The following is a 20,498-nucleotide window of genomic DNA, read 5'->3' as shown; positions in this document are numbered from 1 at the left end:
GCACATTTATAGAGAGGAAGCAAGGCTCAGAGAGGAGGGGGAGACTAGTTGGTCTTGCAGCTGATAGAGACCTGGCATGGTTAGAGCCTGGATGTATCACACCTCAGAGTTGCTCTAGCCAAACTGTACCGTTCATTCTTCATTTACCTTTAACCAGTCAGCATCTATATAGCAAATACTATGAATGTTGCTAGCACAGAAATCTTTATGCTTAGGGAAGGGGCAAATGGGTGCCCTTGACAGAAGAACTCTAATCTTTAAAAACTTAGATCCAAGACTGGGTGTAGCTCAGTAGTGGAGCATTTGCTTAGCACATGGGAGGCCCTAGATTCTATCCCCAGCACTGTCAAAAAATGAAAATAAAGCTTAGATCTAAACAATGGAATATTACTCAGTCATAAAAAAGAATGAATCTCTGAACCATGTCACAATGTGGATGAACCTTGATTGCACAATAATGTAAATGTATTTAATCCTACTGAGTCATACATTATTTATTTATTTGTTGTGTGGTACTGGGGATTGAACCTAGGGAAAGGTTCAATTAAGCTACATTCCCAGACCTTTTTTTTTAAATATTTTTTTCCTGGTTGTCGATGGACCTTTATTTTACTTATTTATATGTGCTGCTGTGAATTGAACCCAGTGCCGCACACATGCTAGGCAAGCTGTCTACCACTGAGCTACAGCCCTTTTTTTTTTTTTTTTTACCTTTTTATTTTTTTCAGAGACAGGGTCTTGCTTAGTTACTGAGGCTGGCCTCTAACTTTCAGACCTCCTGTCTCAGCCTCTTGTGTAGCCACCATGTCCAGTTGAATTGTAGTTTAAAATGATAAATTTGACCTGGGGAGTGTAGCTCAATGGTAGAGTATCGGCTCAGCGTGAGTGATACTGTGGGTTCAATCCTCAGCACCAAAAACAAACAAACAAACAAATAAAAAGTAAATGTTATGTAAATTTTACCACAATAAAAAGCAGATGGGGAGGAGGCACCTGCCCTGCCTTCCTTCCCGGAGGTCCTTGTGTTTCAGCTGTGATAGGCTGTGCTGGTGGAGCCTCCTGGTCCTCTGTCCCCTGTCCTACCTACATCTGTGTGTGTATCTTTGAGCATTTCTCAGAGTCTCAGACAGAAAAAGGGGCAAAATCATTTCCTCCGGATTATCAAAGAGGGGAATGGAACATTTGAGAGATGAGGGAAGAGCCCAGGTGAGCAAGGGGCAGCCCCGAAGGCCAAGGCGACACACCAAGGAGCGGCTATGTCACAGAGGAGAGATGGAGGTTAGGGATCATAGCTGATGTGAATGTCTGTGGGTGACAGCAGTGTCACCAGCACCCAAATGGCATGTGCTGCCTAGTTGGGGAGGCCAGTGAGAGGGAGGAGGCTGTGGCTGGCGCTGTGGGGCTGAGAGCCACGTGTCCTGTATGGGAACTAAGTGAGCTCAACCTCCCCAAGTCCAGGTTCAAGCCCCCTCCCTGTGGCTGGTAAGAGTGAGATCCTGGGCAAGCCATCGCTTCGTTCTGTGCCTCAGTTTCCCCACCTAAATTGGGAATGATTGACAGTTCTAATCTTCTGGGTCGCTAGGAGACAGAAATGGGAAGGAAATGCCTGCGCAGAGGCTGCTGTCTTGTTGCTGTTCATTTTGGAGGCTGCTGGGGAAACTGAGGCTCAGGGAGACAAAATCATGTGCCTGAGGTTGGACAGCGTGGGTAGGGACCAGGTGGGAGCCCAGATCCATGGCCACTGTGCTAAGCTGACCCGCGCTGCTCCTGTACTCCCCCTCCCACCCCCACCCCCGCTGGTGCCAGGGCGCCAGGGCTGAGCCCAGAGAGGCTGGCCTGGGGCCCAGGGTGCCTGTTGCTGGGGTCTTGAATGAAGCAACCTTGCCTGGGAACCTGCTGGGCTCAAAGAGCTATTTATAGGCCTGTTCTGGGATTGGCCAAGTGCCCCCCACCCCCATCTCTGAGTGCCTTCTCTGCCCCCCTGCCCCTCCCCAGTGGGGCTCTGGGCCAGGGGCCGCTGCCAATGAGATGAGGTGGGGGAGGGGACTGGGTGGGCTAAAGCAGAGTCTGGGAAGGAGGCTGGACCCTCCTGGAGAGCTGGTCTCAGGAGTGACCAGCATCCCGCAAAGTGCTTCCGAACATCCCCAAGGTGACACAGGGACAAGTCACAGACAATGTCACCAACCTCCACTGACACACAGTCACACCAACAGCAAATCAGTTCACATACAATTTCACTTGGCAACAGCCACACACAACCACCCTTGTACACACACAGGTCACAGATGTGAGCCCGGGGACCGAGAGTCCCTTTGCACCTGGACCACACTGCTCATATCGGGCCATGTTTACAGCCACGGGCCCACCCACAGGCGGCTAGCCCATGACCATGTTCACTTTGCACCAACGTCACCAACACCATGATCCAGAGTCCTCCCAGGTGTTGTCTCACACGCAGACCCAGGTTCCTTCACATCCAACCACTCCTTCTCCCACTGTCATTATGTCCCTTTCCCAGGGGGAACCAAGGTTTGGAACCATCCGAGGGCCTTTCCTGCCCTGCTCCAGGATGACAGACTCATGGAGAGTGGGACCTGTTTCCTAGTGGGTCCTCAGTGCCTCCTCAGAAGCAGTGACACAGATAGAGCCCTGCCGACCCAAATTTGCTGTGTGACTTCAGCAAATCCCCGACCCTCTCGGAGCTTCAATTCCTCTCCTGTAAAATGCAGAACTCAGTCCACTAGAGGGAACTCCAGAGTCAGACTGGGGATTGTCTCCCCGGATGATCTTGGCCAAATAACTTTGCTTTTTGGTGACTCAGTTTCCCTTAGAGAGCCAGAGGAGCAGGACCGGGCTCCCCTAGCACTCTCCCGGCCTCATCCTCTGGGGTGGGAGGAGTGGGGAGGGAGCTCTTAGTCGGTCTCACTAAGGCGAATGAATGGACCACTTTTGGCTGTCTTGCTGGAAACTCAGAGCTGCTAATTCCCTAGAGGAACAGGAGGCTCTTTCATGCTTAGGCGCCAGTGGGGTGAGGAGGCGGGAAGAGAGTAAGGAGCTGGCCTCATCCCAGTGGCCAAGGTGGCTCTACGCCAAGCCCAGGAGTGATATGGAGGGCCCTGGGGCCATGCATATCCTCACAGGGGAATCTTGGTCAAGTTGCTGTGTCCCCTGCTATAAAATGAGAGTGACACAGATCAACCAATTGCGGTTTAATGAGCCAATGGGTGGACACGAAAAACACAGTGGGGTCTCACCAAGTGTCATCCACTGTTGTTATATGTCAACCCAAGGATTCTACTGTATCCTCCAATAGGCCTATGAACAGAATTTTCCCCCTTCACAGATGAGGGAACTGAGGCTCAGAGAGGTAGAGATGCTTGTCTAAGGTCACATAGCTAGTGAATAGTCCAGCCAAGATTTTAAGTAGATCTGGGCTCTCTAGGGTCCAAGATCTTCCTAATTTCTGATGAGAGTGGGATGTTTCCTGCCATCTCCAACCTCAGCCCTGAGAACAGCAAAGCTGGGTCTGGCACCAGACCATAACAGAATGCAGGAAGTCCTGGCGGTCAGGAACTGATGGGACAGCCCTTCCGCTGCTGACCCAGTTTCCCTGCCAGCCCCGGCTCCTGAGATGTGCTTGGGAGACGCTAGTAGGATGCCAGGGGACCATCCCCCACTCCCTTGAAGAAAGGGGCTGGATCCCAGACCATTCAGCTAAAGCTAGGGACAAGAGTCCCCTGCCAGTGGCTGCCCTGTCTTGGAAACCTCCATTTGTGTAGACTGGGTAGAGTCATGCCCTTTCCCAAACACTGCTCCAGGCCCAGCAGGATATGGCTCCACATTTTTATTCAAATCCTTGGTCTTTAATCCAACTAGGCCTTTCCTTGTGCTTTTCCCCCTCCCTGAAACACTCTCTCCATCCCAGATCCCCCCTCCCGGGAAGCTTCCTTCAGGTGGACTCCCTGTTTCCCCACCTCTGTCCCTTCCTGTGTCTCAGCCCTGACAGCATAGGTGTTTTGCCCAGGTGGGGGCTCTTTAGGGATGAGGCTAAAGCTGAGGCCTCTCATCATCTCCAGCATCACCCAGGACAGGGGTGGGCACAGGAATGGCAGTATATGGTGACAGGAGTTATCTAGTGAATCAGTGAACCAAATTTTTGGCCTAGTATCTGAGGCTTTGTGTAATCTGACCTAGCAAACTCCTATTTATCCTTCAAAACCCGCCTTACATGACCATTTCTTCAAGAAGCCTTCCTCAGAAGCATTTGCCGGAAAGACAGATTTGGAGGCCAGGTCTCTTGCATCTCAGGGCACATGGGGTTGATGGGAACGACTGATGCTCCCAACATCATAGTCTCTTCCTCAACTCTTCCATTAGCCTCTCTGAGTCAGTGAGATGCAGGGGTTCCCAGCCTGTATTGGAGGTTAGCAGACTCCCCCAGTAGGAAGACATGATTATAGGAAGTTTGTGGGATTTGAAAAACCAATACTTTATAGCCGGCATTTTCACCAAGAAATGGTGCCAGGTGACACACAACTTGCATTCTTCCAAATCCAAGGGGAACCTCAACCACAGGGCGAGAGCCCTTTAAAAGGCGGTCACGAAGGGGCCAGCGTCCAGCCCCGCCCCGCCCCAGGAGCAGTGGCTGGGCGGAGCCCAAGTCACATTGCGCATGCGCTATGCCCACGCGGTTCCTGGTCCCTGTCTCTGGTTCCCAAAGCTGCTTACCGGGAAAGTGAGGCTCAGGCGGGAAGGGGCGCCCCCCAAACCCCGGGGGAACCTGTTTCCTTTCCTTGGATCCGCTGTGAAAGGCCGGGTCCCCGGCCATCGGCATCTTCCCTGAGTCTCCAATTTTTCCAGCAAGGGGGTGATCGAGGCGACTTTTAGGACTTAGGCGTGAGAGAGTGGCTGTTCTTGGTCCCTAGTTACATGAGGACCTGCAAACTAGGGGTGTAGCCTAGGTGACGCCGCCTTGGCTGAGGTGGTGCCGGGATTTGGACCCGAGTCCAGCAGAGTCCAGCCTTGGGTTTCGCGAGGCCCTGGAGAACCAAGATGATCCACTCTTTGGTTTGTCCGGAGACAGTGAGCAGGTGAGAGCCGGAGAGCCCTGGTGGCGAGTCCAGGGGTAGTGGGCACTGGGGTGGCGGAAGGACCTGTGGCGGGGAGGGGGTGGGCTCGGGCTCCGTGGGGGGGGGCGGTGGCGCCCAGAACTGGGCTTAACCTTTCATCGTCCTGGTGCCTCCGAGGGTGAGTTCGGTGCTGAATCGCAACAGCCGGCAGTTTGGAAAGAAGTATCTTTTTGACCAAGACGAAGAGACGTGCTGGAACTCGGACCAGGTGAGGTGCGGAGGTCCAGAGTGCCTTGAGAACTTGGGGGAACCCGAGGTGGGCAGGGAAGGACTATGTGCTGACTTTCCCGTCTCCCCACTGTGCGAGTCAGGCATAACCACGCTCCCATCGAGGAGTGATCGCTCCCATCGAGGAGTGATCGTGGGCCTCAGTTTTCCCTTCTGTTTTTAGGGCCCCTGCCAGTGGGTGACACTGGAATTTCCCCAGCGCATCTGTGTCTCCCAGCTGCAGATCCAGTTCCAGGGGGGCTTCTCCAGTCGCCGGGCCCGCCTGGAAGGTACTGGAAGGTCCTGGGAGGCGAGGGTTCCAGGGGGGATATCCTGTACTCACTGTATGCACCTTTCTCTGCTGCAGGGTCACAGGGGAGTGAGGCCCTCCACAACATTGTGGACTTCTACCCCGAGGACAACAACTCCCTTCAGATATCCTGCCCTGGCCTCTGGGGTGGGAGGATCCGTGCCTCTAAAAGCTTCGAGCCCACCTAGACCTGAGTGGGAAACTTGCCATGATATTTTGAAAAGTGACCTCCGGGTCTGCACTGCATAATCTGGAAAATGGGTCTGCTCTGTGTGATGCTCAGAGGGGTTCACACCTTGCTAGGGTCACCTAGCACACTAATGGGGTCTGAGCTGGGTTTGGGAAAGGTAGGGAATGGAGAGTGGAAAACAAAGCACCCCATTTCCCTTGACTGCTTGTGCTCAAACATTCTCTGTGCCGGCTGCTGAGGTGGACCGCTTGAAGGTGACATTTGAAGACACCACTGACTTTTTTGGCCGTGTAGTCATCTACCACTTGAGAGTGCTGGGGGAGAAGAAGGTCTGAGACCTCTGGGGATGGGGGCACACCTCTCAAGGAAGCCCTCAGGGAATCACAGCAAAGTCCTTTAATTTCTGCACAGAAGGTTTATTGGTTCCTCTTGGGAAGGGTCCCCTCCCACTGCCTGTCCAGGAGCTGCCTTTGAAGCCAGTTCTGGGTTCTCCCAGCTCTGGGTCGACCATTTGGTTCCCTGAGTGTCTGCGTCCCCACCAGGCAGCCTTCACTCTGGGTCAGTGGGCCCCAGGTTGCTGTGGAACAGTTTGAGGATGTGGTTCTCGATTACCTGTTGCACTGGAGACGGGTGGGGAAAAGGTAGCCATTGGAAAGGAAGCTGCAGAGTCAACAGGCACCATCCCAACCTGCACCGTTGCCCTGGGGATGAACCAGGGCTTTACAGCACTGGGGCCTGGATGGAAGACCCCCTATACAGACAACAGGATCCGTGCCCCTCCCAGAAACCTCAGCTTCCCCTGAGTTTGTAAAAATTCCCTTCCTTTCTTCCTTCCTCCCTTCTCTTTCTTTGTTTAGTGCTGGGGATGAAACTCAGGGCCTCACGGGACAGGCAAGTGCTCTACCACGGAGCCTCACTCCTGGCCTTAGAAATGCATTCCCTGCCCCCTTGTGGTACCAGGAATCAGACCCAGGGGCACTCTGAGCTCTAGCCCCATCCCTTCTTATTTTTGAGACAGGGTCTCACTAAGTTGCCCAGGCTCGCCTTGTAATGCATTTCTTGAGCCTTTTGGAGTTATAAAAGACTTCTTACCAAACAAAATGGGTGAGTGTGATTTTTATGAAAATAATATAGGGTCTGTGAGGGATGATTTCCGTCTCATAGAATAAAACTCTCCAAAGGGAGGTAGGATATTTCCTGAGCCCATCCTCCACCAACCAAGAGGATGGGTGGTCAGGATGTTCCCATGTCAAACTTGGGTTTGCTTATGGCCCCTGCTCATACCTACCTCCTGCCACGGACAGGATCGGGCTCCATGGCCCCATGCACTGTGGCCCAGCCCAATTCCCTCTTGGTGTTCTGGCCCTGGTAAGCTTCTGTATCCTTCACTTATTTGGACACAGTGCAGTCCTTCTAAAGTCCCCCAGAAGCCCACCCTGACCACCTTGCTGTTTGGTGCGTGGCCTGTGTGCACAAGTGCACCCACATGCACAGGCATGTGTGCATAAGCTGAAACTTGGGATCTGCTGTCTCTAGTCCCAATGCAGTGGTGTTGGGAGGTGGGGCCTACTAGGAGGTATTTGGGTTGTGGGGGCAGAACCTTCATGAATGGATCAATGCCTTTCTCACTATCATGGGACTGGGTTGTTTACTGTGAGAACAGGTTGTTTTAAATTTTAAAGCAAGGCTGTCCTTCATGTTTTGCTTCTTATACACACACACACACACACACACACGCTGCCCTTCTACTTTCCACTGAGGCACAGCAATATGAGGCCCTCACCAGATGTGGGCACCCAACCTTGGGTTTTCCAACCTCCAGATCCATGAGCCAGAATAAGTCTCTTTTCTTTATATTGTATATTACCCAGTCTCAGATATTCTGTTATAGCAAAAGAAAATGGACTAAGATACATTAAGATAGATGCCCATCAAGGATGGGTTGGGGCCTCCTTTGGGCTTCTCGGTGCCTAGGCTCCCCTCATGGCTCTGGTCACTGATATGCACTGGTGTGTCTATCCTCTCAGGTGACAGCACCGAGAGCCAGGATGTGGTCGGGCCAGGGACACAGTGGTGCTCCGTGTCTGCTAACATGAACACACTTGCTGCCGGCATCTAACAAGTGAGGGAGATGTCCCATGTATCCATTTGTGGTCACCCACCTACGAGTCCTCACCACTACCCCATGTCTCAGGCCTACCTTTCCGGTATCCCAGAGCCACGGCGAGGTCCATAGGGGTGTAGCCAGAGTCTGCCTCAGTGGTGAGATCAGCACCCCGGGCTGCAAAGCAGAGCAGACATTGGGGTGGGGCTGGGCCTGGGGCTAGAAGCCCAGAATGGGACTTGGGGACTCAAGAGGGCCAGTGGAGATGCCTCATGGTACAGCCATGCGTTTGCCCATTGCCTGCATGACCTTGGACAAGGGTCTGGCCTCTTCAAGCTTCAGTCTCCTCCAAAGATTATGGCTCTGGAGTCCCTGAGACTTAGAGAGCAGGGGCTCGACTCAGCCAGACCCAGACCCCCGTGCTCTCCTACCACCTCCTGCTCCAAATCCACCTCCAAGTAAAGCAGGTCGTGACAAGCCATTCAAGAGCTCAGGGTTCCCACAGGGCCAGATGGGGGCCTGGGGCCTCCTGGGCTGGTCTCTTACTTACCCAACAAGGCCTCAACACACTTTACGTGGTTCCCACGCACAGCGTACAGCAGTGGTGTCCCTCCATTCTGTTGGGGGGTGAAGGCATGGAGAAACTAATGCTCTATCTTTTTCCACTCCTCACCATGCCTCAAAATCTCTGGCTTCCAATTGAATATGGTACCTCTTCCTGCTCATCACCTCACCCATCTTTCTCCTTCTCTGTTTCTCAACTTAGATGTCCCTTCCTCCATGAAGCCCTCCCTGACCCACCTTGGCCACCTTTGGGTTCCTGGGGCTGCCTGTGCGCCTGCCTTCACAGTACTATTCATTATCTCTCCATTGTTTATGTGTCTGTCTTCCCCAGACTGGGAGCTATACAAGATGTGAGAGTGAGTCTGTTTTGTGTTCCTAGCACCCAGAACAGGCCCAGAACCTTCCAGATGCTCCATAAATATTAGAGGGCAGAAATGGAGGTCAAGCAGCCCTGAGGGGCCTGGGTGGGTGGCACCTCACCCAGTCATAGATGTTGATGTCCACGTCACGCTCCAGCAACAGCCCCACAATGTCCGTGTAGCCACCCATGCTGGCCAGTGACAGGGCGCTCTCCCGCTCCTTGGCAAGGATGTGGGGGTCGGCACCCTGGGGGGGGAGCAGAGTGGGTAGTGATGGGAGACATGGGGACATTCCCTGGGATCCTAGAGTCCCCCAACAGAGCAGCCCCATGTCATGGACAGGGAACCAGAAGAAGCTGAAACTTCAGCCAGCCCTCAGGTCCCCAGGAAGCCCCCAACTAGGCTGAGACGCACCCACTCGAGCAAGAAGCGGACGGTCTCGATCTCTCCAAAGGCAGAAGCCCAGATGAGGGGAGTGAAGCCACGCTCATCCGGCTTGTTGATGAGGTTGTCACCTGGCAGGTGGGAGTGGTATCACCGGATTGCACCCCTGCCCTCTCTCCCCAATGTCACCAGAGTAGGGATAAGACAGGGCCTGGGGTTGGACGTGGCAGGGAGTTAAACACATGTGGATGCACGCACATGACATACTCACATGCACGTGTGGACACAGGCACACGTGCGGGCACTCACGGCCATCATCACTGTGAGTGGGCATGCAGAGCCCATGTGCACGCACCAGACAGGCCAGCACATGTGTGTGGACACGCACCTTTCCTCAGGTGTTCCTTCAGTTGGCTCAGCTCCCCCTGGGCAGCAAGCTGGTGGATGGACAGGGCTGGGGGCCAGAAAGAGGCAGAGTCCTCTCTTAATCCGTGGCCTCTCAGCGCCTCAGCTTACCCATTCAAAATGGCTCCTCTCAGCGCCTCCCACCATCCTAAGGCCCTACTCACAGTCTAGGGTGGCTGGCAGGGCCGAGACCTCATTCCCTCGCTGCCGGTTGGTGAGGGTCGTAGAGTGCTTCAGGGAGCTGCCTGTCGGGAGAGAGGAAGGGTCTCAGGTTCCCCTTGGTACATGTCACTGGGGCTTCCAGACAGATCCTCGAGGCTCAGATCTACCAAAGTTTGTGCCTGAGACTCTACGGGTTCCTCACTCCACCCGCTTGGGCACCCAGGTTCATTTTTGTTCTCCAGGCCTGGTGATGTTCTCAGCTCACAAAACAAAGTCCCTGCATTCGATGAGCCCACAGGCAAATGCATCAGACATAGAGAAGTAGAATAAATGGAACAGAATAAAGCCGCAAGTTGAAATAAATTATCAGAAGAAATAAAAAGTCAATAAAAGGAGCTAGAAAGGAGGAGGCAGGAGGTGGGTCCATTTCAGACAAAATGGTTGAGGGTGGTGGCTCTGGGTTGATGCCAAGTCACATCCTGGCAAGTCCAAGAAACTAGCATTAGGCGAATGTTGGGGAAAGCATTCCTACACAAAGATCCTGGGATGAGAAAAATTAGATACTTTCAAGGACTTTACTCAAAAAGTAACCCTCAGTTTCTCAATAAGTTAAACAGGGTCACCATTTGACCCCAAATTCCATGCTTACATATCCATGCCAAAGAGCTGAAAACAGGTGTTCAAACAAGCACTGGTACACCAACATAACAGAAGGATTCACAGTAGTCAAAAGGGGAACAACCCAGGTGTCAACCAATGGATGATGGATAAACAAAAGGTGGCCCACAGGCGCAGTGGTGCACACCAGCAATCCCAGCAACTCAGGAGGCTTGAGGTCAGAGAATAGTAATGGAGTAGTATTCAGCCATGAACAGGAATCAAGGCCTGATCCTGTGATCCATGTTACAACACAATGAATCCTGAGTACATGATGAATGAAAGAAACCACACACAAAAGTCCATCTAGTGTACAATTTCATTGATAAAGACAATCAGAACAGGCAAATCCATAGAGATAGAAAGCAGATAATTGATTGTCAGGGGCTGAGGGAGGGGAAATAAGGAGTGACTGGTCATGATAACAGGGTTTCCTATTGGGGTGATGAAAATATTCTGGAACTAGATAGAGATGATGGTTGCACAACATTGTGAATGTGCTAAATGTCATTGAATTGTATTGCAATTCTGATTCTAACAGTAAATTTCAGGTTATGTATATTTTTGCCACAATAACAAAATGTAAGAGCTGGGCACACACCTGCAATCTGGCTACTTGGGAGGCTAAGGCAGGAAGAGCAAAGTCTGAAGCCCGCCTGGGCAACTTGGTAAGACCCTGTCTCAAAATAAATAATAAAAAGGAATGGGCATGTAGCTCAGTGGTGGAGCACCCCTGGATTTAATTCTCAGTACCCAAACAAAAACAAAACTCCAGAAAACAAAGTTGTAAAAAACAAATAAACCACTCTTGGAGGGTGGAGGGAAGAGAGAAGATGTCCTAAGTAGTGGGTCACAAAGAAAGAAGTTTCATCTGGGGCTCAACATCCCACCATCATCAAATCCCAGGGAGCCAATTCCAGAGGTGCTATCTTACCCTGTAGTGAACAGACACTGGCATCTGCTTCAGGCTCTGGGGTGCAGGGGAAGAGGCTAAGGACTACAGTGTCTGAGCCATCCGGGGTTTCAACACCATGGTCTTCAGGGTCCCCAAGTTCTGGGGTGGGAGACTGCTGGGTCAGAATGAGGTCCTCTGCAGGCTGGGTGGGATCCATAGGGAAAGCTGGTGGAACCACTAGAAGGGAATAGATAATTAGCAGCAACTTTAATTAAGTAGTCACTTATGGGGTGGCTAAACTGAGATTCAGGATAATGGCCAGTGTTTGGATTTTAAAATCAGAGTCCAGCTACTTTACAGGTTCACTCTTCCCCACCATCAAGACACCTGCAACATCCATGCTTTAATGCCTGGGCTCTGAAATCAGCTGTCAGGGCTCTAATCCACCCCCCCCCCGCCTTATTGACTGAAAACTAGGGCATGTGATTTAACCTTGCTGAGCCTCAGTTTCCTCCTCAATAAAAGGAAGGAATGAGGCCTAAAAGAAATCATGCCCATAGTAGAATCATGCACAGTAGAACGCCTAATGCAGCTAGAGCTCAATAAACATTCCCTCTGGTTGTTTGGTAGGGGTACCCCCGAAATGAGTTAGGGCTCAACAAAAGATGCGATTGTTTCCAGTCCCACCGGTGCCTCTCAAACCGATCCGGAAGGTCCACTCACCTCTTACTCACCTCTTCTGTCCCCCAGCGCAGTAAGCACGGGTCCCCCAAAACTTGGGGACCCAATTCATAAACTTTCCTTCAATGGATGTAGCGGGGAGCAGGTTGGAGTCTGGACCCTCAACACTCGGGTTTTCTCTGTCCGGACAGTGCGCAACTTGATACGCGACTGCTACCCCAACCTCAATACTCCCCCACTGCGCCTGCGCACCCCCGCCCCCCAAAAGTGCGAAAGAGCCGGAGCAGCAGGATAAGCTTCTAGCCCTTTAAGACTTGGGGGAGGGGCGTGGCTTCCGCCGGTGCCTAACCGGCGCAGTTGCGCCTGCGCGTTCTCTGCACAGCAGTTTGACTGGGCGCGGAGGGCGGGGCCTCAGAGATCTCTGAAAAATTCATTGCGCTTGTGCTTCCTCATTCCCAGCTCCGCCCACAGATTTTTCACAAGAAACCAATCGGCTCCAGTAGGAGTCGACAGGCGGAGCTTTCTCAAGACGGAGGGGTGGGGAGAAGAGGGCGGGGCGTCTGAAATTTAAAGGGACGACTTAGATCTGTTGTCCCCTTTCATAACACAGTCCTTTCTGTATTACTAGGAACTTATGAACTTGTGCAGGGAGGGACTTAGTGGCAGTGGGGGGGGGGGAAGGAGGGCATTTTTACGTCCTAAGTGGGCGATGCGTGGTGTTTTTCTTCCTACTCGACTGCTGAGGGCAAAGGGGGTTTGGGAATTGAGAGTTCTTGCCTCTCCACCTGGTGTCTCAGGGGTATCTCTTCCCCCTCAACCGCCCTCAGGGCACCTCTTTCCCCTTAATCTCTCACTTTAAGCCCCTCTCCTGTCCCTGGAGGAGGAGGAGCAGGCAGGGCAAGCAGGAACTGGAGGCCTGCCGCGTCCGGTTTCCGCAGGGAAAGTTTAAGCAGAAGTCCCAGCCTCTGGACTTCCTGTTCCTGTTCTCTGGTTCTGCTAGCTGCCGTCGCTATGGAGGAACCAGAGATGCAGCTCAAGGGGAAGAAAGGTGGGGCAGGGCCCCGGACAGGATGGAGGGGTACAGAAACTCTTGGAGACTCGAATTGAGAAAGGGCCGACATGGCAGAGGCACGGAGGGAGTGTGTGGTGGTGGGCAGTGACTGAACTGTCATGGAATGCCAGCTCGCCCACTGACTAGTTTTGAAACCTTTAAAATCTCTGTGCTTCGTTTTGATATCTGTAGATGGGGGGGGGGTATATTTCCTCGTAGGATTGTTGTGGTGTGTCAATAACCGGATATTGGTAATAAAATGGAAGAATGTTAGGGGCGTGGTAATCGTTGTGCGGTTAGTGTCCTTAAATCGTATAGTTGGAGTGCCACGAGCTACTTTTATTTTTATCTTATTTTTTTTATTGGCGGGGGGTACCAGGGATTGAACTCAGGGGCACTCAACCACTGAGCCACACCCCCAGCCCTATTTTGTATTTTATTAAGAGACAGGGTCTCACTGAGTTGCTTAGCATCTCCTCCTTATCCAGGCTGATTCTGACCTCGAGATCTTCCTGTCTCAGCCTCCCGAGCTGCTGGGATCACAGGCGTGTGCCACTGCGCCCGGCTTACATTTATTTTTGAAAAAAAAATATTTAAAAAATGTTTGGTGCTAGGTATCGAAGTTGAGGTTTCAAATATTAGGCAAGCACTCTACCGCCGAGCTACACCCTCAGCCCTCACAAGCTTTTAAAATTATAAACGTTATTTCACAAGGTACTTCTAATTATTTAGAAGACACAAGTACATTTAATTCTCTTTTCTCATTAAAAATACGTTATGAATTACTACTATGCTAATTTTCAATCCAGGAGGACAAAAGGGAAAAAGTTACCCTCTTTTTCCCTGGGGCCAAGCTGAAGAAAAAGTATGCATTGCCCACTTGGGATTGTATAAGCGACCTCCTTTTGTCCCCCCTGCTACCATCATGTCCTTGCACATGCTCATAAGAGTTTGGAACAACAGAAGGGACATTGTTATGGAAGGACCAGGCCAGTCACCCTTTAAATTCCTTTTCCCCCTCTTCTCCCTCCATTCAGGACACAGTGGTGAGCTAGACCAACCCACATAGATCAGAGTCCTGTGTGGCTTCCCTTGACTCAGACACTTAAGTTCTCACCATGACAGTCACAGTGGGCAACAGCAGTGGATCTACCTCTGTAGCAAACTGTGATGGGCACTATTATTTAATTTTTACAGATGAGGAAACAGACTTAGGCCCCTGCCTCATGAATTCAAGCTTTGTTTTTTCTTTTGAACATGTAAAGTAATAAATCACAATAGATATAAGAGAAATGAACAACAGGGTGAGGTCCTGAATGAGGGAGAGGGTACAGCTGATTGAAAGTTGATGTTGGGCTGGGGATGTGGCTCAAGTGGTAGCGTGCTCGCCTGGCATGCGTGCGGCCCGGGTTCGAACCTCAGCACCACATACAAACAAAGATGTTGTGTTCGCCTGCCAAGAACTAAAATAAATAAATATTAAAAAAAAAAGTTGATGTTAGGGGGCTGGGATTGTGGCTCAGCAGTAGAGCACTCACCTAGCATGGGCAGGACCTGGGTTCGATCCTCAGCACCACATAAAAATAAAGGCATTGTGTTGTGTCCATCTACACCTAAAAAAATAAAATATTAAAAAAAAGAAAGTTGGTGTTAGGGAGAACCTTGCCCAGGGTATGACATTTGAGCTGAGACTTTGAGGGATAAATAGGAGCTAATAGGGAAAGGATGTCTCAAAGTAGGAAATAGGTGCAAAGGCCCGGTGGTGGCAACTTGTTCAGAGCTGGGCTGTGATATAGTAACTGTTGGTCTCATGTGAGTATTTAAATTTGAAGTGATTAGAATTAGGTAAAATTGAAAATTGAGTTCCTCAGCCACACTTGTCACATTTCAGGTGGTCAGTAGCCACATTAGCTAGTGGCCACCATTTTGGACAGTATTAATTACAGTATGTTTCCACTATCTTTTCAAACTTTTGAAAACTGCTGAAGGTACAGGGCAGGGAGGTTAACATCACCCAGAAGCAGAACATTTGGGGCCTTATGAGCCATGATAAGAGAAACAGATTTTATTCTCTGACTAGTAGGAGCCATGGGGAGGGTTTTAAGCAAGGAAAGACATGTGATATGTGCCTTTGGTGTTCACTTCATCTGCTACATGAAGATTGAACTTGGCAGGAGGAGAAGTAGGGGAGACCACTGAGGAAGAGGGTCTAGCATCCAGGCAGGGAACTGTCATGCCTGGTCACTCACTGGGGTCTATGATGTGATTAGAGCACTTGCCTAGAATGCACCAGGCCCTGGGTTCTCCCCTGTACTGCATAGAAAAAGAGTCGGGTGAGACATGGGCTTTGTTTTGTGGTAAAACTAGCAGATTCATGATGGGATAGGAAGAATAGAAATTACTGGCTGTCTAGGAATGCCTTATGTTGAAGCAGACCTGGGAGAAGATGTGTGTGCCATTAATTACCAGGAGGAATGTGCAAGGGAGAAGGGGAAACAGGATGGGGTTAAGGGTGACCTCAGGTAAAATCCACAGAGGGAGATCTCTGCCTGGTCCTTCAGGGGGGCTTATAAGGATATATATGCCTCCAAGTTGTCCCAGCACTCACTGAGGGACAGACACAGGCTTGCATATGCTGCACTGGTCAGTCATGACTAAGGGCCATACAGGGATGGAGGCTTCCAGACCCTTTGGGTCCTGCAGACATTATCAGGCTTCTCATTGAGTTAAGGGGAGTTTGAGGGGATCTGAGTGGGCAGATAAACTACAAGGTTGTTTGGAAGGGAAAAGACCAAATTCATAGTATGACAGTCCTGCTCTGTCTCCTGCCCATCCCTGTGGCTTCAGGTGACACAGCTGCTGGGGTAATACTAGGTGCTCCTCTCTGTTCTAACTGGGCTCACAGTTGAGCAAACAGAAGCCTAATGTTTTGTCCTCTTGTCCCTTCCCCCTCCCTATTGACTATTGACCCTGGACCCAGTCACGGACAAGTTCACTGAGAGCGTCTATGTCCTGGCCAACGAGCCATCTGTGGCCCTGTACCGGCTGCAGGAGCATGTGCGCCGCTCTTTGCCTGAGCTGGCCCAGCACAAGGTAAGCCCCCACCAGCCTCTCTCTGCAATGGGCCTCTTTTGGTGCCTGCTGTGTGGAACAGGGGCTGTTAGGGCAGGAATTAATTCGGGGCACCAGCAAGGAGGTATGTGGTAGCTGAGTCAGGTCAAACCATTGGTGGATAGATCTGGGGCAGGTTTTCAAGGAGACGTCACAGTCTGCATTAGTTATAACCTGAATAATAACTGAAAACCCCAGGGAAGGGTGTGCCAGGTGAAGGGAACAGCCATAGCAAAGGTCCTGAGGTGTGGTGTCCAGTTGTTCCAGAACATCCATGGAGAAAACGGAGTTTCAGGATGAAAAGTCTCTGGTCACTGGGGGTGTGGCTCAGTGGTAGAGTGCTGGCCTAGCATGCTTGAGGGCCTGGGCTCTACTCCACACACCACTAAAGGAAAGTAGAGAAACAACTGGGAGGAGCCCTCTGGGAGGTAACTTCCCCTACTAACAGTTCCCCTCAACTCCCTCAGGCGGACATGCAGCGGTGGGAAGAGCAGAGCCAGGGAGCCATTTACACTGTAGAGTACGCCTGCAGGTGAGCCACAGTCCCTGTTACCTGGCCAGCCAGCACTACTCTGGCCTCTGGGCATTCAGGGGCATTCCCAGCCTGCTACCCCATGAGCTCTGCCCTGCCCAATTCACCCTAATGGAGATGTGGTTGCTGCATCATGACTTACCTGGCCACCTGGTGGATTCCAGCCAGACCTGTGCACACTGAACCCCTGTCTTTCCCAGGTCAGAGTGATAAAAGGAAACTGGGAAGGGCCCCCAGCATTTTCCACTCCCAGCCAGGCTAGAGAGTGAATGACAGCTGGGGGTGGGCCAAAAACACAAATAAGGCTCTTTAGCTTTTTATTTAGCTTTCTCTAAATCTCCAGGTTACATTTGTAGTAAATGGAAAATTCCACAGATTCATTGCATGGACAAACCAAATTTTGCTAGGAAGGCAAGAAATTAAAATTCCTGAGTCAATTTATTATTTTTGTTTTATTTATTTATTTATTTTTAAATAATTTTTTTAGTTGTCAATGGACCTTTATTTTATTTATTTTTTTTTTATTTTGAGAGAGAGAATTTTTTAATATTTATTTTTTAGTTTTCGGCGGACACAACATCTTTGTATGTGGTACTGAGGATCGAACCCGGGCTGCACGCATGCCAGGCGAGCGTGCTACCACTTGAGCCACATCCCCAGCCCTATTTTTGTTGCTGGGAGTGGAACTCAGGGCTTGAGAATGCTAATGAACAGATACTTTATCACTGAGCCACATCCTCAGCTCCTAATTTTTTTTTTCATTTTTTTTGGTGCTGGTGATAGAACCCAGGGCCTCCTACATGCTAGGCACGTGCCCTACCCACTGAGCTACACCCCTAGCATGTCCCATATCTTTTGTTTCAAATAGATCAGCAGTATTAAATGGTTGGTATAAAATTGAAAGATGTTAAAAAATGGTCTAGAAATTCAGGAAAATGGTTCAGTGGTGAACTTGTATTAGCAAGATGTTTATCAAGATGGGCAATCAAACACAAGAAAAGCTGACTTCATTTGGTGACATTAAGATGAGTGAATTAAGCTAGGCCCAGTGGCACGTACTATAATTCCAGTGGTTCAGGAGTTTGAGCCCAACCTTGACAATTTAACAAGCAGGGCTGGGGCTGTAGCTTAGTGGTAGAACACTTCTGGGTTCAATCCCTAGTACCATTAAAAAAAAAAAAAAAGTGAATTAAGGGTTGGAATTATAGTTTCATGGTAGAGCACTTGCCTATCATGTGAGAGAGCCTGGATTTCATTCTCAGCATCACTGTTTTAGTCAGCTTCTTAACCACTGTGACTGAAAGTCCTGACAAAAACAAAGTAGTGTAGGAACAGTTTATTTGGAGCTCATGGTATCAAGCCATAGAGGGCTGACTCCATTGCTCTGGGCTCTAGGTCAGGCAGAATATCATGGCAGGAAGGTGGGAGGAGGAAAGCAGCCCAGTACATGGCAACCAGAAAGGGGAGAGAGAACTCTCCTCACCAGGGACGAAATATAAACCCCAAAAGGCATGCCCCAGTGACCCACTGCCTCCAGCCACACCCTTCATGCTTATAGTTAATCCTGCCCAGTTAATCCTTTCAAGTGTATCACTGAACTGATTTGGTTAAGGTTCTCATAACCTGATCTTTTCTCTTCTGAACTTTTTTGCATTGTTTCATTCATGAGCTTTTGGGGGACACTTCACATCTAAAGCATAACAGCCACAAAACAAAACAAGAAAAGATGAGCCAGTTAAGATTCACCTTTTACCACCATCTTACAACTTTGGCCCACAAGCCAGCCTATTTAGCATAAGCATAATCAGGGGTAACAACCAGCACCTCAATTTCATTTGCCATTTTCACGCATGTTCTTGACTGATAATAAATGGGAGTGATCTTTTTTATCTCAGTAGTGGTGCTAGGGATCGACCCCAGGGCCTTGTGCATGAAAGGATTCCAGCCAGACCTGTGCACACTGAGCCCCTCTCTTTCACAGGTCAAAGTGATCCCCGGCCCTCTTTTTTGTTTTGTTTTGTTTTTTAATAGGAGAAATTTAAAATGACTCTTTGGGGCTGGGAGTGTAGCTCAGTGGTAGAGTGCTTGCCTCACATGCACAAGGCCCTGGGTTCCATCCCCAACACCACAGAAATAAAAATAAAATGACACTTTTGTTTTTTTCTGCAGATGATGCCACTCAAGCAACTTTTTGGCACAGCAAGACACTGAACAACTTTGTAAATGTTTTTCTCTGGTGGCCTTTGGAAGGGTGTTCATTTATCAGTTGTGACACCAATGCCAGAACTTAGTGAAGCTTTGTAGTCAGTATCCCTAATTGATGGTGGCTTATTGTGATTCAGTCTAAACTCACCTTTATATCTTCTCCCTGATGAGCTGATAAGTGTCCTTCAAAGGCAGGAGCATGTTTCTTTTTTTCTTTTTTTTTTAATTTTTTTTTTTAGAGAATCTTAATATTTATTTTTTAGTTTTCAGCGAACACAACATCTTTGTTTGTATGTGGTGCTGAGGATCGAACCCGGGCCGCATGCATGCCAGGCGAGCGTGCTACCGCTTGAGCCACATCCCCAGCCCAGGAGCATGTTTCTTAAAAAGAAAATGATGTCTTTTGTCATTGTTTTCTATGGTGCTAGGGATGCCTCAGGCATTCTAGGCATGAGCTCTATCTACCATTGAGCTGCAGCCCTCAGCCCTACTGGGATATTTTTGAGGCCATCTTTACATGTTTATACCACCTTTAAAACTTTAGTTTTACAGGTAAAATGAAAGTTGTGTCTTGCCATTATGTGCTCTGTCACAGTGTTATTCATGTGTAGCACAGAAATCCAACATCTGAATCCTGAGGGAGGTCCAGGGAATCACCAAGGTACCCACTGAGCTCTGGATCCACCCAGGGCCTCCTCCGAGCACATGGCAGTGGCCTTCTCCAGTGTTGGGGCATGTGGGACACTGGCATGCATGCAGAGCTGATCAGGCTTGTCTTCCCATTTCAGTGCCGTCAAGAACCTGGTTGACAGCAGTGTCTACTTCCGTAGTGTCGAAGGTCTGCTCAAACAAGCCATCAGCATCCGAGACCACATGAATGCCACTGCCCAGGGCCACAGGTAGCTCCTGGGACCACCTACCTAGTTGCCACCCTCAGCCTCATCTCTATAAGAACCATCTGCCAGCTCAGCCAGGAACTGCCACTTCTTGCTCTTTTATAAAACTCCCTTTCCTTATCTCACCATGTCTGGGACTTCTGCTTGTACTTTGGCATCTGTAGCACCTACATCTTGAGCTTTGCTATGTGCCCAGTTCAGAGCTGGGTACTAAGGACACAGTGGTGACCAAGACAGGTGGACTCACAGCAACCAAGTATACACATAATGGATGAGAGCATTCCTCAGTGCTTTGAAGGAAGCAAAGGGACGTGGGGCTCAGGAGGAGGTGGACTGGGTAACACAAGCAGAAGTGACTGGGGGATGGTGGTGTGGGGAGTGGGGAGTGCGAAGACCTTGGAACTGGGCATGATAGGGAAACATCGAAGAGGCAGGGGGCTGGAATAAGTGAGCAAGGTAGAGAGGTGGGCAGGGGCCTCCTCCTATCCAGGCTATAGTCAAGCAGAGGGAGCCTTTGAGCTGAGGCCCAGACAGTCTAAAATGAAAAGCACAGTCCTTGAATACTGGGGGAGTTTTTGGAGCTGAAAGTAGCTCTTTTTGTTTTTGATGTTCATTATAACTTAATAAATACACATTTGAACACATGTGCCTGGGCC

At 50.1% G+C, this 20,498-nt stretch overlaps 3 protein-coding genes across 10 annotated transcripts in view; 2 read left to right on the top strand and 1 right to left on the bottom strand.

The window, feature by feature from the left end:
- Positions 1–4,690: 4,690 nt before the first annotated feature.
- Positions 4,691–6,878, top strand: NR2C2AP (nuclear receptor 2C2 associated protein). Of its 2 annotated transcripts, XM_081285944.1 has the most exons (6): positions 4,691–5,090; positions 5,247–5,337; positions 5,521–5,626; positions 5,704–5,772; positions 6,053–6,090; positions 6,694–6,878. In XM_081285944.1, exons 1-6 carry the CDS (start codon positions 5,053–5,055, stop codon positions 6,703–6,705), a joined length of 354 nt encoding a protein of 117 aa, XP_081142070.1. In that variant the 5' UTR covers positions 4,691–5,052; the 3' UTR covers positions 6,706–6,878. The 2 variants fall into 2 exon arrangements, with proteins under 2 accessions (XP_081142070.1, XP_081142069.1); XM_081285943.1 differs by lacking the exon at positions 6,694–6,878 and having other exon boundaries at positions 6,053–6,191.
- On the bottom strand, positions 6,232–12,318 carry RFXANK (regulatory factor X associated ankyrin containing protein). Of its 5 annotated transcripts, none has more exons than XM_081285940.1 (9): positions 12,090–12,313; positions 11,406–11,603; positions 9,817–9,897; positions 9,636–9,701; positions 9,278–9,378; positions 8,985–9,110; positions 8,491–8,557; positions 8,037–8,117; positions 6,232–6,537 (listed from the first exon to the last, which is right to left on the bottom strand). In XM_081285940.1, exons 2-9 carry the CDS (start codon positions 11,581–11,583, stop codon positions 6,386–6,388), a joined length of 852 nt encoding a protein of 283 aa, XP_081142066.1. In that variant the 5' UTR covers positions 11,584–11,603; positions 12,090–12,313; the 3' UTR covers positions 6,232–6,385. The 5 variants fall into 5 exon arrangements, with proteins under 5 accessions (XP_081142066.1, XP_081142068.1, XP_081142064.1 ...); XM_081285942.1 differs by having other exon boundaries at positions 6,232–6,456; positions 12,090–12,311; XM_081285938.1 differs by lacking the exon at positions 6,232–6,537 and adding an exon at positions 7,598–7,920 and having other exon boundaries at positions 12,090–12,318.
- Positions 12,319–12,900: 582 nt separating this feature from the next.
- The window catches only part of BORCS8 (BLOC-1 related complex subunit 8), a 10,643-nt gene continuing 3,045 nt past the window's right edge, over positions 12,901–20,498 (top strand). For 2 of the 3 annotated variants that reach the window (XR_014020976.1, XR_014020977.1), the window contains exons 1-4: positions 12,901–13,095; positions 16,079–16,191; positions 16,677–16,741; positions 19,735–19,845. Coding sequence is in view for 1 of the 3 variants with exons in the window: in XM_081285395.1 (XP_081141521.1) it covers positions 13,059–13,095; positions 16,079–16,191; positions 16,677–16,741; positions 19,735–19,845 (326 nt within the window). In the remaining 2 variants the exon portion in view is untranslated. The remainder of the gene's footprint in view (positions 13,096–16,078; positions 16,192–16,676; positions 16,742–19,734; positions 19,846–20,498) is intronic. The other variant, XM_081285395.1, reaches the window with a different exon arrangement.

The sequence above is a fragment of the Spermophilus citellus genome (genome assembly GCF_964194105.1).
Source record: "Spermophilus citellus genome assembly, chromosome: 3".
NCBI lineage: Eukaryota > Metazoa > Chordata > Mammalia > Rodentia > Sciuridae > Spermophilus > Spermophilus citellus.
This window is presented reverse-complemented; position numbering and strand designations above follow the sequence as displayed.

What these genes read in the sequence shown, in the direction of transcription:
- NR2C2AP (XM_081285943.1), top strand. Translation starts at nt 5,053, where the DNA reads ATGATCCACTCTTTGGTTTGTCCGGAGACAGTGAGCAG. An exon ending in TGTCCGGAGACAGTGAGCAG is followed by an intron (nt 5,091 to 5,246) that starts GTGAGAGCCGGA and finishes GGTGCCTCCGAG; the next exon opens with GGTGAGTTCGGTGCTGAATC. An exon ending in CGTGCTGGAACTCGGACCAG is followed by an intron (nt 5,338 to 5,520) that starts GTGAGGTGCGGA and finishes TTCTGTTTTTAG; the next exon opens with GGCCCCTGCCAGTGGGTGAC.
- RFXANK (XM_081285938.1), bottom strand. Translation starts at nt 11,583, where the DNA reads ATGGATCCCACCCAGCCTGCAGAGGACCTCATTCTGACCCAGCAGTCT. An exon ending in GTGTGTTGAGGCCTTGTTGG is followed by an intron (nt 8,118 to 8,490) that starts GTAAGTAAGAGA and finishes TCTGCTTTGCAG; the next exon opens with CCCGGGGTGCTGATCTCACC. An exon ending in GGCTCTGGGATACCGGAAAG is followed by an intron (nt 7,921 to 8,036) that starts GTAGGCCTGAGA and finishes TCATGTTAGCAG; the next exon opens with ACACGGAGCACCACTGTGTC.